Source organism: Trachurus japonicus, chromosome 13, assembly GCF_045865225.1.
Source record: "Trachurus japonicus isolate A0001 chromosome 13, Traja_1.0".
Taxonomy (NCBI): Eukaryota; Metazoa; Chordata; class Actinopteri; order Carangiformes; family Carangidae; genus Trachurus; species Trachurus japonicus.
Genome location: NC_140919.1, coordinates 1,528,387 through 1,547,640, shown reverse-complemented (window position 1 = coordinate 1,547,640; position 19,254 = coordinate 1,528,387). Strand labels below are relative to the sequence as shown.

Genomic DNA, 19,254 nt, shown 5'->3' with positions numbered 1-19,254 from the left:
CAATAAATAATTAATTTCAAGCAAATTTCATATTGAAACCATATTTTATTAACCTTTCAAACATGAAAACAAACATTTCACATTTTTTTGACAAAAATCTAACCGTGTGTGCGCGTGTGTGTGCGTGGCCCAGGTCTTTTTGAACTTTGCCCAATCTTGGCCCAGTCTTTGATCAGTCTTCGCGTGAACAACATGAATACAAACATTTCATTTCATAAACATTTTTTGACTTATTGATAAAAATCTAACCGTGTGTTTGTTTGTGTGTGTGTGTGTGCGTATGTGCCGCTAACCCCAGGCCTTTTTGAGCTTTGCCCAATCTTAGCCCAATCCTCGCATGAACAACGCAAACATTTCTTTTCTTTTCATTAAAGCAGAAGGAAGTGATATATTTGTGTTAATATAAGTCTTAATTAGTTGTATCTTCCGACAGCAATCACTTACATAGAGTGTTTGAACCGAAACACGGGTCTGTCAGTCCCTCTGCTCTGCTCTGAGCCGAGGAGAAAACATTTATCGTATCCTACAGTTTTTATCCAATGAGGAGAGAGAACGGCATGCAGGGCTGTGTGTGCAGCCAAGGGACGCCGTGCATGTGGTGACGTCGGGACGAGGACTGTTATGGTGCGTTCAAGGCAACTCGTAACTCGTGTTTTTCCGACCTGTGAAGTCGTACCAGTTTGATCTGGTACGAGTTCACGGGTCAGAAGTTACGAGTGGCCGTTATAGTGACTTTCACAGGTAAAACAGGTCGGAAAAACACCAGTGGGTTGCCTGGAATGCTACAAAGTCGTAAGTTGTGACCTGAAGCTGTAATTTACGGTTTCAAAAGCCTGCCTGGAACGCAGCATTAGCTAAAACGACCGGATCGCTTACTTCTGCTTTAACATTTTTTGATTTCATGATAAAATCTAACTGTGTGTGTGTGCGCTGCTCAGAGCTACGCTACGGAGGCTCATGGGATTTCTTGGTTTCCCTCATCAAACTCATCAAATACACAATCCAACAACTCCACAACGCTCTGGTGGACAAGTTGTGAGCTGCACATTCACCACACTATGAGATAATAACACAACGTTACCACACAGAGTTGTTGTAGAGGGAAATTGTCCACGACAGGAACGTGCATCAGTGGTTTTGCATGAATTTCCCTCTAAAACAACTCTGTGTGGTAACGTTGTGTTATTATCTCATAGCGTGGTGAATGTGCAGGTCACAACTTGTCCACCAGAGCGTTGTGGAGTTGTTGGATTGTGTATTTGATGAGTTTGATGAGGGAAACCAAGAAATCCCATGAGCCTCCGTAGCGTAGCTCTGAGCATCTTACGGCTCTGCTCCGCCGTTCTAAAAATAGCTTGCCCCAACAAATAAAGGTAACAAACCTACTGCTATGACTATAGGGATTATGACAATGGGCCAATTTGTTGAACTATCCCTTTAACACATCTTTCTCTTCTCCTGGCAAGGTACTCTGCTCTTGCTGTGGGGTCAGAGTTGACACGCTGCCTGTGGCGAGCGCCTTTAACTTCGCTTGGCAGTGGCTCTGTCAAAATTAATTAAAATGAGTTAAATAGGTATAATAATTTATATTTTTGCTAATAACTGCATAAATACCCAAGTGAAATGGCATGCTTTTAATATTTTTTTTCTTATATTTTACTAAAATGAACTAACCATTATTTCTGCAATATTAGCAAAATAACTCATGAAATATCAAAAAAATATTCAAAATAATACTAAAAATTAAGTACTTAATGTTTATCAATCATCAATTCAATATAAAAAGCACAAATACTGCCAATCTAGGTCATATATCTATGATGGAAAACAATCTGCAGTGGTCGCACCGCATGATAATTGGTCGCACCACATGACATTTTCAAGTTCGGTCAAATATTACTAAAACAAGATTAGCAACATAAACAAAGCTAGCTAGCTTTTCACAAAAGGACACTATGGAATTTATAATTAAAATAGATATTTGTGGAAAAAAACTTAAATTAATTGTTTTTTTTGAGGTCATACCACATGATATCCAAATGTGGCAACAACATTACAGCCGTTAAAAAGGTTCTATTTTTTTTTTAAATGAGAGAGCCACAAACCTTCTTTCTGCTTCCATAGCTCTATGACAAAATGGTGGATGATACAACTCCCTGTCCATGAGTAGATTTCAACATAAAAGTTCCAATAGTGGTCATTTCTTGATGGTCGCACCACATGATATTTAATGAAATGGATATGAGCGGACAAAGTTTATTTGTATATTATGAAAGAAATATAACTGCAAAAGCTTTGCAATTTTGTACAGGAATACAAAACACTTTGTAAATTATGCCAAATAGGGCAGAAAATAAATTGTAATAGATTTACAATAATTTCAAATAAGTTTTCAAAACAGTAGTCAGGGCTGGACGGTCGCACCACATGATATTTTGACACTTTAAATTACAAAAAAATTAGAAATAACTCCTGATTTTTGAAAAGTTGAAGTGACTACATATATGGGAGACATACTACATATAGATTAGTATATTTTTGTACATTTAAACATTTTTTTAACTTAAAAAAATACAGCCGGACAGAATATTTAGGCGTCACGTCATTGACCCAAATAACGACTATATGAACATGTTTCCCTTCATGTTGAATCTTTAGAGAAATCCTCTTACTGCTCTGCAGACGCTCAGCCAGCTCCTCCTGCTTCATCCTCCTCAGGAAGTTCACTGTGATCTTCACTAATGCCTTTCTGCTGCTCTTCCTCTGCTCTTCATCCTCACCATCCAACACCTCCTCATCCTCCCTCTGACTCCCTGAGCATTCTGGGTAATCTGGATTTAGAGCCTTGTGGATCTTCTTCAGCTCGTTCTTGACAAAAATGACCATGTTCTCCTCCAGCAGCTGGAACAGAAACTCTATGAGTGACAGCATCAAACTAAAACCATGGAGCCAAACATCAGATCCATGTTGGACAGACTGACAATCCACTGGTGTCAAAGTGCAGCATGGAGATGATCGTGAACACAACAGATGTAACAGCAGCTGTTGGACATGTCCTCACCTTAAATATGGAGTCCAGGTGTGTTTGATGCTGCTGGGCAGACTGACCACTGGGAACCTCTGAGCTCTCCTGGTCCACTCTGTGGAGGAATCAGTGTCAAGTCAACATCAGTACAGAGAGATAATACAAGATGGACTTTATATGTCCCCTGAGGACGTTCACAACAGACACAGACACTTTGGTTTCAGACCTGGTCCAACAACACGTCGTACAAACTGGTTCTTTTCTACAATAACCTGAGTCTGACTGTCAGTTACAGCTTACATCTGATCAGCTGATCCACGTCCTCCTTTAAACGTAATGATCAAGTCCTTTGAGTTGTTGCTCTTTAAAGACAGACAGCTGGGTTCAGGAGAGTCTGGTCTCTGCTGCTGGATCCTGAAACAACAACACAACTCATTTTTAACAGTTTTAGGTTTTTGAAAGAATTCTCTGCAAAGTTATTTTAAGGGTTACAAATGTCAATGACTTCCTTTTCCTACATTTTGTAACAATGGGCCATTCACCAATATCTCTTTAAGTTCATTCATCTTCTATACAGCTCATCCTCACTAGGGTCGAGGGTGAGCTGGAGCCTTTCTCAGCTGACTTTGGGCAGGAGGCGGGGTTCACTGTGGACAGGTCACCAGTCTATCACAGGGCCAACATATACAGACACACATTCACACCTATGGGCAATTTAGAGTCACCAGTTAACCTGCATGTCTTTGGTCTGTGGGAGGAAGTTGGAGAGAACCCACACATGCACGGGGAGAACATGCAAACTCTATGTCAGATTCACAAACATGTTCTTAGATCAAGAATGCCAGAGAAGGTGAGTTGAGAAAGAAAGAAAGAAAGAAAGAAAGAAAGAAAGAAAGAAAGAAAGAAAGAAAGAAAGAAAGAAAGAAAGAAAGTTAAAATGCCACAAACAAAAATCTACAGGGAGCGTCGGACTCCAAACATAAAAAGAATTTTAGTGCTGAAGTGGAGCGACTGCTGCAGGAAGTGAACAAAAAGCAGGTGTTATATTTAGTAGCGTCAGCAGTGGATGCAATAACAGAAAAAAAGATGCATGGGATCCTGTCAGTCATTCACTGAACGTGTGTCCGAATTATGACTCAGACTTTCTGTTCACAAACAAATGTACCATACACACATCCTCCTTTGCAAAGACACCCTCTCCTCAGCTAAATCCCAGTATTATGCAGGTCTAATCAGTGCTGGTGTTGGGAATACTCAAGCCCTGTTCTCAGTGCTCAACAACACATTACGCCCTCCGACCTCACTTCCTCCACATTTTTACTCCTCAGACCACTGTAATTCCCTAATGTCATGTCAAAAATACACAGGATTCACCAGCAACTGACCGCTCCAACCCCCTGCACTCCATCCCCTCCGGTTTTCCACGCCCCCTTCTCTCAAGTATTCTCTAGCTTCCAACTGCCCTCTGCTGCATTTCGGACCTCATCCAGAAATCTAAAACATCTACCTGTCAACTTGACCCCCTGCCAACCTCCCTAGTCACTGCCTGTCTCCCCTCCTTGTTACCCCTGATAACTGCCATCATTCACTCCTCCCTCACCTCTGGTTCTGTGCCATCCACTCTTAAATCTGCTGCTGTTACACCCATATTCAAGAAACCTGGTTCAGACCCGAGTGACTTCAATAACCTCCGGCCGATCTCTAATCTACCATCTCTCTCCAAGATTCTGGAAAAAGCAGTGGCTTCACAGGTACACGCACATCTCCATAACAATAACCTCTATGAACAGTTCCAGTCTGGATTTCGCCCACGTCACAGCACAGAAACAGCCCTCCTCAAAATCACAAACGACCTCCTGATGGCAGCTGACTCCGGACTATTATCCATCCTCATCCTCCTCGATCTGAGTGCGGCCTTCGACACCATCTCCCACACCACCCTCCTTGACAGATTAGCATCTATTGGCATCTCCGACACACCCCTGGATTGGTTTAAATCTTATCTTTCTGGCCGCACTCAGTTCATCAAGTAGAAAACCTTCACATCCCAACCATCACACGTCTCCTCTGGTGTTCCCCAAGGCTCTGTACTTGGCCCCATCCTGTTCATCATCTATCTCCTCCCCCTTGGTCAGATCTTCCGTAAATTCAGCATCCATTTCCACTGTTATGCGGACGACACCCAGCTCTACCTTTCTTCCAAACCCACCTCCACCTTCCCGCCCTCCTCCCTCTGTGACTGTTTACAAGAAATCAAAACCTGGCTCTCTATCAATTTCCGGAAACTCAACAATGACAAAACCGAGGTTCTCCTCATTGGCTCTAAATCCACTCTCACTAAAGGCCCATTTATACCCTATGGTAAAAACGGATACGGACACTTTCGTCCGTATCCGGAGGTCGTTTCATCCATCAGTGGATCCGTTGCCTCTGAGCTTACGAATCTGGAGTGCTCCGAATGAAACGGAGCAATACCACCAGTAACCGGGGTGGCAGTATAGGGTCAGAAGCAGAGAAAAGTCACTCCATTACAAAAATCGGCGAAGAAGAGAGTAGCTGCCGGTAATTCAAAGAAGGAGGAGAAGATGAGAGTAAACATTGAGCATTTAAAAATGGTGCAAAATTTGGAGAAGATACATACATTTAATGTTGGTGCCGGTAATGAGAGCGTTCGTTGACATGGCAACGTTTGCCGGACGGATTTTGTCCGGATCCGGAGGTATAAAGCCAGCTTAACACTCCAAGTTTCAGTTTTTCGATAACTCCTCTGTTTGCCCCTCCCTCCAGGTTAAGAGTCTGGGTGTTGTCCTTGACAGTATTCTCTCATTCCAAACCCACATCAATAACATTACCCGGTCGGCCTATTTCTATCTATGCAACCTCAACCGTCTCCGTCCATCCCTCACTCCCAACTCCACTGCCATCCTGGTCCACACCCTGATCACATCCCGCCTGGACTATTCTCCCTTCTCTTTGGTCTCCCCCACAAGTTCATCCACAAACTCCAATTGGTTCAAAACTCTGCCGCCCGCATCATCACCAGGATCCCATCCATCAATCACATCACACCTGTTCTGCAACAGCTTCACTGGCTTCCGGTCAAATTCCGCATCGACTTCAAAACTCTGCTCCACACTTTCAAGGCCATCCATAAACTCTCTCCCCCATACCTCTCTGACCTCCTCCACATCAACACCCCTTCCCGAACACTCAGATCTGCCTCATCCATCAGCCTCATCGTGCCTTCCGCCCGTCTGTCCACCATGGGGGCCAGAGCCTTCAGCCGCTCTGCCCCCCGTCTCTGGAACCCCCCCCCCCCCCCCTCCAGCATCAGGAACATTGACTCATTCTCCACCTTCAAATCCCTTTTTAAACAGGCCTACTCCCTCTAACTCTTTGCCCCCCCTCTCTTTGTTTTTTTTGTTGCTTTGTGAGGTGACTTTGAGTGCCATGAAAGGCGCCTCCAAATAAAATGTATTACTATTATTATTATTATAACTCAGTTTTATGTGACTCCACAGGAAGTACGTTCAACAGAAACTCAAAAACTTTGAAATGTAGTTTTGTCTCTTACATCTGATCAGCTGATCCACATCCTCCTTTAAAGTCATTGACCCAGCCCTTTGACTGGTCGCTCTTTAAAGACAGACAGCTGGGTTCAGGAGAGTCTGGTCTCTGCTGCTGGATCCTGAAACAACAACACAACTGATAAATGTGCATGTTGGAGAAAAACTGAAGAAAAATATCTTCAATCTTTTAATAAACACAACTGACTTTTAGACATAAAAGTCTTTCTGACTGTTTTAAACTCTGACCTTTGACCTCTGGTCCTGCATTTACATTTCACACACAGTTTCTTAGAGGGAGGGGCTCCCTCCTCTTTGTCCTCACACTGATCCATGCTGCTGAGCTCACATCCACATCAGCTCACACGCACTTTGTGGCTTTACCTGCAGAGGAAACACACATCATTCATCTGCACACCAGCTCACATGTCCATCATGTCTCCAGCTGCTCCTCCACTGATTGGCTCTTCTTCTCTGCTTCATATCAGTGTCAGTTGAATGCAGTCACACAGCAGTGAGGAAGAGGAAGCTGCCATCAGCTGCTGTACTTCTACTATCAGTCCACTAGATGGCGTCATGAAGCTGCAGCCCAGCAACATGATCCATGGACCACTGTTTCCATCCACTGACACACACAAGGACTGAGATCCACTGAGTTGATGTGACACAGTCTCTGTGTGGACAGCGTCCCTGTAGAAAACCACTGGATCAAACAAGCTACAGCTGATTATTACACACACAACAACTGGGCCAAGACTTATTTCACCTCACAGCTCTACTATCACAACATTCACTCATATCACTCACACTGGAAATTCAAAGAGAGAAAAACACTCTCCAGCTGCCACTGACACTTATTGTCTCTGTCCATCCATTCATCATCTGCTCCATCAAATGTCACAAAATACAGACAAATGATGATGCGTCTCAGTCTGAGGCCACGTCTTCTTTTTTTTTTTTTTTTTTTATTATTTATTTGCACATAAAAAAATAAAACAAAACATTTACTTATCTCTCTTACTAGTAAGAAAGATATGAAAAATAAATGTGCAGGTGAGGTCTGAAACCTGAAAGGCTTATAACATGACCTCACCTTGATCTAACACATAATTGAGGCACAGTCAAAAAATAATAATCGCATACCTTGTGCAAGGTATAGATAGAAAATAAAATTAAAAAAAGAAAGGAAAGAAAGAGATGAAAAAAACAGGGAAGATGTTGGTAGTAAAAATAAAAGTAGTAGTGGTGATAACAGCACTAAATAAATAAATGAACAAAAAGAGGTGAGAAAAGAAAGCGAGACAAAAGAAGAGAACAGATGAATTAAGTTCAAGTAACACTAAAAAGGGAAAAGAAAACAAAAAAACAAAAACAAAACAAACAAAAAAACAAAAAAAACATGGGGCATTAGGAAGCAGAATTAAAAGTCAAGCCATGTTTTGATGTTCAGTTAATTTTAACAGTAGTTTCTTTTTAAATATTGCCAAGGAGGAGGAACTATCGGCTAATTGACTATGTTCATTCCATAACAGAATTCCTCTGTATTTGATGGTGTACTGCCCTCTGGTGGTATTACAACGGGGGCGGTGTAGGTGACCTGCTTGTCTTGTAGCGTGCGAGTGGAAACTTGAATTTGCGCGAAAGTATTGTTGAAATTGATTTGGTAATATGTGACTTTGGTGCATTGCTTTGTATATGAAGATACAGATTTGCAAGATATTAATATCAAATATGGTTGAGATTTTCAATTTGGCAAACAGTGGGGAGGATGGAGCCCTGAAATTTGAGTTTGTGGCGGTTCTAACGAAGCGTTTCTGAAGTAGATGGAGCTTATGGAGATTGGTAGGATAGGTGTTAGCCCAGACAAGATTACAGTATGTTAGATATGGATATATTAAACTGTAGTATAATGTAAGTAAGGTGGATCTGTTGAGGAATGAACTGATTTTTCTAATGATTCCTACAGATTTTGATACTTTTTTTGCAACACAATCAATTTGTTCTTTCCAGTTACATTGTTCATCCACTGTGACACCTAGAAAGCGAGCAGAGGATACTCTATTGATTTCAATTCCCTCGATTAAGAGCTTTGCTTCATTCGGATCACACTTTTTTCTACCTGAAAATAGGATAAAATTCGTTTTTTTGATATTTATGGATAGTTTATTCAATTTGAACCATTTGGAAAAGGCTAGGAGGCCAGTGTTGGCCTCATTTATTAGAGTTTTAAAGTGCTTGCTGGAAAGAACAAAGTTTGTATCATCCGCAAATAAGAAGGGAAAAATGGTATTTGATGCTGATGCTAGGTCATTGATATAAAGTAAAAATAGTAAAGGGCCAAGTACTGAGCCTTGGGCCACACCACAAGTCAACGTAGCAATGTTGGACTTACAATTGTTCACATATACATATTGTTGTCTATCAGTAATATAACTTTTTAACCATAGGAAGACATTACCCTGAAAACCATATCTGTGTAGCTTTGACAATAGTATGGCGTGGTTGACCGTATCAAAAGCTTTTGACAGGTCAAGGAAGATTCCTATAGCATATTCATTGTTATCCAATGCTGTAGAAATCTTATCAACAAGATCTAATAGAGCCATGTATGCAGAGTGATTTTTACGGAAGCCATATTGATGGTTGTATAGTATATTATTTGCATTTATATGGTGCAAAATCCTTTTGTAGACTAATTTTTCAAGGATTTTTGACAAACAGGGTAATATTGAAATTGGGCGATAGTTAGTGAATGTACTTGGGTCGTCTGACTTGAAAACAGGGATGACTTTTGCTACTTTAAGATCATTCGGTACTACACCTGTTTCTAAAGATAAAGAGAATATAAATGTTAATGGATTTATAATAAAGGTTTTGATCTCTTTCACAAGAGTTGTTCTAACTTCATCATGTCCTGCAGCAGTTGGTTTCATCTTGTCAATTAAATCTTGGATCTCGCTGCTCTTAGGACGATCAAAATGCTCAAAAGGGGCAAAACAACCATCAATATGGTCCAGGGGGCTACCACCTGGGTTTTTAATTTTTTTAGCAAGAGAGGCACCTACATTTACAAAGAAATCATTGAACTTACAGGCAATCTCAAGTGGATCAGTAAATGTTTTCCCGCTGTCAGAGAAGTATGTTGGAAATTTTGCCATAGATTTCTTTTTGTGCAATAACTGATTTATGATTGACCAGGTTGCTTTGATGTTATTTGAGGACTCCTTAAATTTTTCAGCAAAGTATTTCTTTTTTGCTGATCAAAGTAGATGAGTAAATTTGTTTTTATAAGCTTTGTAATTCATTTGATTAAGGGGTGTAGGATTCTTTAGGAATTTTTTGTAAAGTTTTTTTTTTTTCTTTGAGGACTTATGCAGCCCTGGGGTGAACCATGGCTTGTAAGAGTCCTGTCGTAAGGCCTTTTTAGCAGTGATTAGGGGAAAACATTTATTGAAGGCAGTGTTAAAGGACTCCATAAAAGTTTGGTAAGCACTGTTGGAGTTGGTCTGAGCATACACATTGTCCCAGGAAAGATCACTAAGAGATTGTTTGAAACTGGCTATATTTCTTTCAATAAATTTACGGTAGGTTACTTTAATATCAGGATGAGCGTCCTTATATTCATCAAACACTGTAAATTGAAAAACAGGAAAATGATCAGAGATGTCAGAATAGAATATTCCTGATTGCAAAACTTTGTTTAGAGAATTTGTTAATATATTGTCTATTAGTGTAGCAGATCTGTCAGTCACTCTGGTGGGTTTATGTATGATAGGGTAAAAATAATTAGAGTACAGATTATTTAGAAAGTCTTGAGTTGGAGAGTGGGTTTCGCTTTTAAATAGGTTGATATTATAATCGCCAAGGATATAACACATTTTGCCTTCTTTAGTTATTCGATCTAGGGCACTTGCCATGTAGTTGTTAAAGTTGTTTATGTCAGAATCCGGAGGACGATATATACAACCAATGATAATCTTACGACCATTTTTAGGCAGGGTTAATTCAATAAAAATAAATGTCTCGTTTTGTCACAGCAACAATCAAAGAGACAAAAATATTCAGTTTACAGTCAAATCAAACAGAGAAAACAAGGAAATCTTCAGGTTTAAAACCGAAAATTTCTGCTTGAAAAACGTTGATTAAACTGTTTCAGATTCTTCAAAACAATATTGATGATTTGTGTCCAATAATCAATAACCCTGAGTGTTTGCTGTGTGTAACCACACATGAATGGTGAGGACACAGAGACAGTGTCTTGCTGCTCCTCTTCTAAATTATTCTAATCATGCTACAGTAACATTATAATAACACAACAACAAGTTGAAGGGCAGAGAACTCAGGTAACGACAGGTGTTAACGAGGAAAACATTCAGACTGTTCACCTTACCTTCACACGAGGAAAGAAACTGCGACACAACCGCGTGGTCTTCTTCTGTTGGATTTGAATGGCGGCTGACATCCAGTTTAACAACCGTTGGGTCAAAGTGAAAGTAAACTTTAAACAGGAAGTGGAGGCGGGGGGGGGGGTGACATCTGTAATCTGAGTAGAGAGACTGGTGTTTTTACTGCTGTTTATTTCTACTACTGAACCATAAAGAGTTAAAACATTAATGACAATATCGATCTTCAGTCCGCCGCTTGTCAGTGATTCTGTGTGTCTGAACTCATCTCCAGTTTCCTCCAGGACGCTGCAGGACTCCATGAAGCGACACGAGGGGGCGACACCGCTCCGTGTGGTGGAAACATGAGACCAGACAAACAGGAAGGAGGGGGAGGAGGAGGGCAATGACGACACATCCTTTTTTTTCTTGAGCAAAGGGGATGAGGTGAAAAACAGGTGAAAATTATAAGTGTAGTATAAAAGTGAAATAACATTGGGGCATTCATGGAGCAAAGACAAAACAAAAGCAAAACAACACCAAATAGTAGCAGATGAGATAAGGTGCAAAAGATCAGGCATTTAAATTTAACATAAAATGGAGCAGCGAAATAATAAAATAAAAACAAGTATATAAGTAATATTTGCTTTTTTTAAAATCTTTTTAAGAGACAAAAAAATAACTTAAAAAATCATTATCACGACTAGGGATGGAAGGCTTACTGTTCCTCCAATTTAGCACTATGGATATGACATTTACCCAACAGTAGGATGATGTTGATAGTGTCGGAAATAGACAAGGCTAGATTATCCATATAAGAATAATGTGACATAATTCAAATGGTGATACATCCTTCATTTATTTTAGAGAAATCTAATTTTCATGTCAGACCAAAAACATTGTGTAATAGGGCATACAAATAGGATAACTTTTGTTTATGACTTTAAAGTGTGTTTCTTTGACTTTAGGTAAAATAGGCCATTTGATAAATTTAGAGTAGCTTTGTCTAATGTACTTGAAGTAACAGAATTAGATCCCTGCCAAATAATCCTTCTGTCATTATCATGAAATGTTTTGGCTGCTAATACATTTATTATTACACTTTTTATCAAATCAGATTACATTGTATCAATATATTTGGTAGTACTGATGAGAAATGGTTAATCAAGTGAATTAGAAGCAGCAGAATCAGTTTACATAATTTGTTATATTCTTTTTCAGAACAGGTTAAATTATTTTTTTCTGTAAGGTCTGTGTAACTTAAAATGACAACCGTTGTCATCCATTATATATTAGGGCCGGGACTTTAACGCGTTAATTACGATTAATTTTATTACACAAAAAATGACGCGTTAAGAAAATTTACGCATTTTAATCGCACTTATTTTGCACCACGGAACACTGAATGAGTTTCAGGCGTACTGATTACACTGGAGCACAATCATTTAACAAGCATTTAACATCCATGCACTGATCACTGCAAGGGAGAGAGTAGGTGAAAATAGACAACAACACTGTTACCTGTTGTAGTGGCCTCAGCCCGTACCATCCCAACACACAGAAACCAGTGAGTAACGAGTCAAAAAGCCGCTGACACTGAGCTGCCTGAGGAGTTGTAATGCAGCCTGAACGCAGCTCAAACCGACCCGGTGCCTCAGCGGGTCCATGGCACTGGTCCGACCTCCCATTAGTCCGAACTCCCATTGGTTCGAACTCCCATTGGTCCGACAATTGGAGTAATGAGAGTTCGAACTAATGGGAGGTCCTCATTAGTTCGAACTGGACTAGTTATTAGCATTAGTCCAACTCTCTGTTTTTACCGTTCACTATGCATTCATATAATTATTCATATAGGCTCCACCTGTCAATAAGACACACGTGGTAGAAGAGGTGGAGTTTATTGTGTTTCACCAACGAGGAGCTGTCATTACGCACAGTAGTCGAGTTGTAAAAAAAATTCAGGGGGGGTTGGTCAATTTTTTTCACCTTATTAAAAAAGGGGGGGGGGGGGTAGTGTAATTCATGTAAATTATATTATATAATTTATTATTATTATGGAGCTTCTCCACTAGTACCAACTCAGCTGGGCTTTAATTGATTTGCCATCTTTATACAGCACTGTAAAAAAATTGTGATTTGTGATTGTGATCTTTAACACATAAATAAGGCATTCTGGTGTACTCTGAGGAGAAAATAAAGGGAAAAGACAACATTGCTTCAGATAAAACATTTAAAAAAGCCCATTTAGTACTGACTAAGGTTCCTTTCATTGTCAAGAATGGCTAAGTGTATGAAAGTGAACTCAGAACTGGTCTAGTGTGGAGCTGTGGCTGGAGAGCAAAAACAAAACTCTGACCAAGAATAGTCACTCCTCACGCTCATAGACGTTAGAAAAATGTAAACACACTAACATCAGTGGGTCACTTGCAGCACCACGCCGGACCGGGCCGGGTCGGTCCACTGACCCACCGTCTGCCCCTGGTGGCGCGAGTCACCACGATTGCAGAAACTTCTCCCCTTTTCCGTGATTCGGAACCGCTCGGAACGCTATCTATCGCTAGAGTTCAGATTGTCACCTTGGTTACCTGGCTGTTAACCAATAAAACACGGAGGAGGATTCTCGCTTCTACAACACTTCTCTCTGATTGGTCGTGGCATCGTGAAGAAAAGAAAAGACCATTGGACTTAAACAGAGAGAATTAGGTTTTCTATGGGAACAGCAGGTAGTGAGGAAATCACAAAGTATTTTGAACTCCCCTGGACACATCTTGGCAAATGAATTGCCACTGTTGCCTTCGGGTCGTTGTTTTGCCCAGCCTGCCAGTAGGGGCAACCGTCTGTCTAGCGGGGCGTTCAGACCAAAAGCGATGGACGCGATGCCATCGCCCGTAACGCGAGTATCGCGTCGCTTGACACATTTGTCACCATCGCTTCATCGCTTCATCGCGCAATGACGCAATCCACCTCCCGCTATTTCCTTCACTTCCCGCTGTTTTATTTCTTTCTCTCGTCAACCATGGATGAGTTAACAACCATAGCTGCGCTTTACCTGCTGTGGACGTATGAATTGGATCCGAAACCCAAACGCCGCCGCGTCTGGGTTCATGAGATCCTCCGCAGACGCTCACAGCTGGGTGAATACCATCACCTCCTCCAGGAGCTGCGTCTGGATGACGGCCGTTTCCAGCGGTACTTGAGGCTGACGGTGGCTCAGTTTGAGGACCTCTTGGCCCGGGTCGGTGCGAGGATCTCCCGCATTGACACCAACTACAGGCGCTCCATCCCAGCTGCGGAGCGCCTGTCCATCTGTCTCCGGTTAGTTTCTTAATTAATTTCTTTATGAAAATGAACTAAATACATGTGTTTCTGATTAAAACAAACTATTGATCCCCGCCCCCCGGTTTTTATGGTCTGATTTTTAGTAGGCTATTCTCTGTTTTCTGTTTTCAAAGCATTTTGTAATTTTCTGGAACATGAACAAACCCCAATACAAAAATATATAGAAAAAGATGAACATAGATAATCAAAAAGTATGAAAACAAAACAAATGACTGACTTCTGTCTCTTCAAAAAGTATAGACTTGAGTCCTACCCCTTCTAATTCCTTATATAATAATAACAATTATAATAATTATAATAATGATGATAGTAGTCATGTATAAATTACATATCTAAATTCTATAAGTCCCTATATTCAAATATATTGCTAATGTTTGCAAATTTTTAATTTCATGAAGTGCTATAGGAAAAAAGTTAATATTATATCATTATTTTTGTGTTACAGATATCTAGCTACAGGTGACAGCTTCAGGACCATTGCTGACAGCTTCCGCGTGGGAGTCTCCACTGTCTCCAAAATAGTGGACGAAGTGGTCAGTGCTATTTGGGACTGCCTGGTGGATGACTTCATGCCTGTGCCAACAACTGATGAGTGGAGGTCCATTGCTGGGAGGTTCGAGGAGCGGTGGAACTTCCCTCTCTGCTGCGGAGCAGTTGATGGCAAGCATGTGGTGCTGAAGGCCCCAGACAACTCGGGCTCTCAGTTCTACAACTATAAGGGAACTTACTCTATAGTTCTCTTGGCGGTTGTAGATGCTGAGTACCGGTTCCGGGTTGTGGATGTTGGAGGCTATGGGAGGAGCAGTGATGGCGGCATTCTGGCCTGCTCAGCCTTCGGTCAAGCACTGCGATCTGGCACCCTCCATTTGCCTGCTGACCGGCCCCTACCAGGAGCTGAGGACCGAGGACCACAGCCACATGTTTTTGTTGCAGATGAGGCCTTTCCCCTGCGCAGAAACATGATGAGGCCTTTCCCCGGGCGCCTTCTTCCAAGAGAACGTAGGGTCTTCAATTACCGTCTGTCCAGAGCACGGATGGTTGTTGAGTGCGCCTTTGGAATCCTGGCGTCACAGTGGAGGTTGTACCGGCGTGCTGTGGAGGTCCAGCCAGAAGTCGCAGAGAGGTGTGTGAAGGCAACCTGTCTTCTCCACAACTTCTTGCGACGTACAGCTCCAGCAGCTGTGACCCAGGTGAGGTGGAGCCTCTGCCAGGACTGGGAAGACTTGCATCCAACAATGCAGCAAGAGAGGCCATCAGGGTGCGGGAGACCTTCACCTCCTACTTCACCAGCGAAGGAAAGGTCCCCTGGCAAGATAACATCTAGTGCACAAGCACCCCAAAACGGCTCTTTTAAGAGCCACCAAAACGGCTCTTTTAAGAGCCACCTACAATTCCAACAGAGCAAAAGTCCTGAAATATCAAAAAATGCCATTTTTGTTGTTGTAATAAACTATGTTCTCATAATTAAAAAAAACCTTTAAACTGATTTTAATCTTATATTGACATCTGTACATTATCAACTAGAAAAAGAGGGACAGAACAAAGGTAAGGTAGGTAAGTTTTTTTTATTTATTATACAAAGTAATTCAAATGTATACACACACCATATGTAAACAAACAACAAACAAAAAAAAGAAAAAAAACCCCAGAAAACCCAGGCAGGTTACCTCGTGCCTCAGCTGAACATGAACATTTTCTGGTTCCTTCCCTGAAGAGGTTGCCATGCAATAAGCTAGTGGGCTACAGGTTCCAGATTGAGAATGTACGTGCCCGCTTCATAAATAATTCGGTGAATTTCAAATTTTACATGCTCTTTTTGTTGGGGTGTCAACCTCTTCAGGGAAGGAAGCAGGCTGCTGAGGAACTGTGCGTCCTCACATGCTGGTGGAGGAGGAGGAGGTGGAGGTAGAGCTGGAGGTGCTGCCCGCCTCTCAAGGGAATGGATGAGGAGCTCCTCTAACCTCATCCTCCTGATGTCATCCCTCTCCCTGCATCTCTTCTGGCACCTCCAGCCAGCTGAAAATTGAAAAACATTACTTGTTAAAACACAAACATAGGAATCAAAAGTGTCAGGCAATCAAAAAGTATAAACTTGATTCTGCTTATGTTATGTTAACCCTAACCCTTATGTTATGGCAACTTGCAATTTTATTTATTCAAAGGGCTTTACATCCCATCATAACAACATCCTCTGCCCTCAGACCCTCACATCCACTGAGGAAAAAACTCCATGGAAAACCCTTTTAACAGGGAAAACCAGGAGAAACCTCAGGTCAGCAACAGAGGAGGGATCCCTCAGCCAAGACGGACAGACGTGCAATAGATGTTGTTACAGACAAGAAAACAGTTCATAACACAGAATGTGGGAAACATGGTAATGTTAAAAAGAGCTGATGGAGGCAGCTTGTGGTGGGAGGAAAGGCAGGGAGAGCAGGCCACCTTAATGGGAAGAGTGGATGGTAGACTGGTATGTACATACCGTTGGCAGATCTGCCCTCTCCTGAGGGGCCAGCAGCAGGACCTCGGGCAGCAGCAGGACCTCTGGCAGCAGCAGGAGGGCCACCAGCAGCAGAGTCAGGAGTGGCAGGAGGAGCACTGTCACTATGCTCATCTGAGGACTGATCTGTGGTTGTAATATACATACATTACTTCCTATATATATATTTTTTATTTATAATATATATGTGAATGATTTAGGTCATTCCAGTTTATGACAGTGTTCAACATTTTGCTATACATACCTCTGTGAAAATCACAATATAATTTTCAAGTATCTCACCAATTTACAACACTTTCTACTCTAAATATGATGCAAGGTGTTTTATAATCCTCCCGGGTGTATTGGGGGAATATAGCCTACATTGTTGTGTGTCATGTACTAGTCAACCAACCTCTCTGCTCAACCTCGACTGATGATGGCCCTGCTGCTGCTGCCTCATCCTCTCTGTCTTCTCCCTCGATCATGCTTTCCTCTGCGGCCCCGTCTTCCTCGACCCCCCGAGCCATATTACCACTCGTTTCACGGGGTGTAATGAAGGGGTCGAGGAAAGACAGGACCGCAGAGTACTTCCACTTTTTGACCTGTCCTGCTGCTGACCCACTCCTTCTCTCAAGCTCCTTCTTCCTCTCCCTGAGGTATGTATCCCGGAGGCTTTTCCATTTTCGCCGGCATACTTCCACTAACAATGCATAACATTACAATCAATTCACAGACAAGATAAACAAATCAGCAAACGCTACTACATACCGGTAGGTAACGTAGCCTGACAAGTCTGTTGCAATGTGAATTCATGCTAGTGCTAACCGTTGCTAACAACCTCCACAGTCACGTCCGAGCTGTAAACAGAGAAAACAACCTACATATTCACAACTTACCAGGAAGCTGCACCTCCTCGCCGACCTTCTGCCAGGCGCTGTCTTTTTTATTTCGGTCCCGGTAGAAGTGCGAAGTCGTATCATAAAGCTCCGCGTAGCCGCAGACCGCCACAATAATCTTCTCCTCCATTTTTTTTGAAATGTGCGCCTGACGTCACTACGTCGGTGACGTGGTTTGGATATCAACGCTGATTGGATGTCGCGGCAAAGCGTCACGCGATGTCGCTTGAAAAGTTCAAATTTTTCAACTTCAAGCGATGGACGCGATGATGCGATGATGCGATGGCCGCGATGGACGCTTCATCGCGTCGCTCGTATCGCCCGAAACGCGCCGCCCGACGCGCCATCGCGTGTCATCGCGCCATTTACATTGACTTTGTATGGAAAGTTGTGGCGTTCATCGCGTCCATCGCTTTTGGTGTGAACGCCCCGTAGGTCTTTCGTTCACTCTGCTGTCCGACTGCTGAACAAAACTATGTGAATTTTTTAACTGAAATTGTGTGATGCATGTGGCGTGCACTGGGTACTGTGTACTTTTTATGTATTTCTTTTTTTACCCAGAGACTTAGAGATGTACTTTTAATGGTGATATTTATGAGAATTACCATTTTTAATTATGTATTTATTCATTTTCTTACATGCAACTAGCAGACTTTGCACACAGCTGCCAACTCTCTATTCTTTCCTGGTTTCTCTGTTATGTTACAGTATGTGTTTGTTTGTGCTGTTATGTGTTTGTACTATCAGCATGGTGTGTGAGCCACCAAATGGAATTGCCCTTTAAGGGATTAATAAAGTAGTCTTGAGTCTTGAGAATACATTATCTTCATCATACTTTTTTTTTATGACATTTTGACAACATGTTACAACAGCAGGTAGTAATACAGTAATACAGAAATACAGAAATGCACCAGCCGTGGGCTGATCAGCACTGGGGGGAGAACTCCCCGAACAAGCAAATGTCCTTTTCTTTACCAGTCACAGAATCAGCAGTCATGAAGAAGAAAATGCAGTTTGGAAGATTGAAATAAGATTATATTTTAAAAATGCAAAAGGATTTCTGTTAACCCATTTTAATTTTAAATATGAGACACATTTACTTTGATATAGGCTACAGTGGCTCCTTTAAAGTCTGTATAACATTAATGAATGTCTTCGAGTCACACCACAAAAATGTTATTGATCACCCAGCCATCTTCAAATTACTTTTTTTTATCGCCAAGCACATGAAATGACCGTATTAAAACAGAGCAGCTTTCTCTGCTCTGAAGGCTGCAGCATATTTAAACTTAGTTTGGTGTTGTGTTGTGAGAAGATCTCTGTTGTAATTTCCTGTAGACTTTCAACCCCGTACTCCGGAAGTACACTTCCTGCTTCAAATTACCAAAGATACTCTATTACTACCTAAACCGTCTTTGCTATTTTTTTTCTCAATAAATGTCTTGATACATAGGATTGAATACAGTTAGAGATGAGATGTGTAAACAATATTAATACACAAACAAACAATTAGACAAAAAATATTTTGTAAAGCTTACAGAGATCATACGTTAACAGCTTTTTTATT

The 19,254-nt window shown here is 41.5% G+C and overlaps 3 protein-coding genes and 1 pseudogene across 7 annotated transcripts in view; 1 reads left to right on the top strand and 3 right to left on the bottom strand.

Annotated features, from left to right (window-relative positions):
* LOC146975212 (protein NLRC3-like) overlaps positions 1–6,365 on the bottom strand; it is a 347,620-nt gene extending 341,255 nt beyond the window's left edge. The window contains exon 1 of the mRNA XM_085794671.1: positions 6,269–6,365. Coding sequence (XP_085650797.1) covers positions 6,269–6,365 — 97 coding nt within the window. The remainder of the gene's footprint in view (positions 1–6,268) is intronic.
* Positions 1–19,254, top strand: part of mrps23 (mitochondrial ribosomal protein S23) — an 82,764-nt gene that overhangs the window by 24,294 nt on the left and 39,216 nt on the right. The window lies entirely within an intron of this gene.
* The window catches only part of LOC146975210 (stonustoxin subunit beta-like), a gene marked incomplete at its 5' end in the record, with an annotated part of 195,007 nt that overhangs the window by 170,079 nt on the left and 5,674 nt on the right, over positions 1–19,254 (bottom strand). The gene's annotated exons all lie outside the window — the stretch shown is intronic.
* LOC146975211 (uncharacterized) lies at positions 16,109–18,882 on the bottom strand (annotated as a pseudogene). Its single transcript, XR_015037414.1, has 5 exons — positions 18,875–18,882; positions 17,688–17,985; positions 17,204–17,491; positions 16,792–16,935; positions 16,109–16,328 (listed from the first exon to the last, which is right to left on the bottom strand). The product of XR_015037414.1 is annotated as an uncharacterized LOC146975211 (transcript).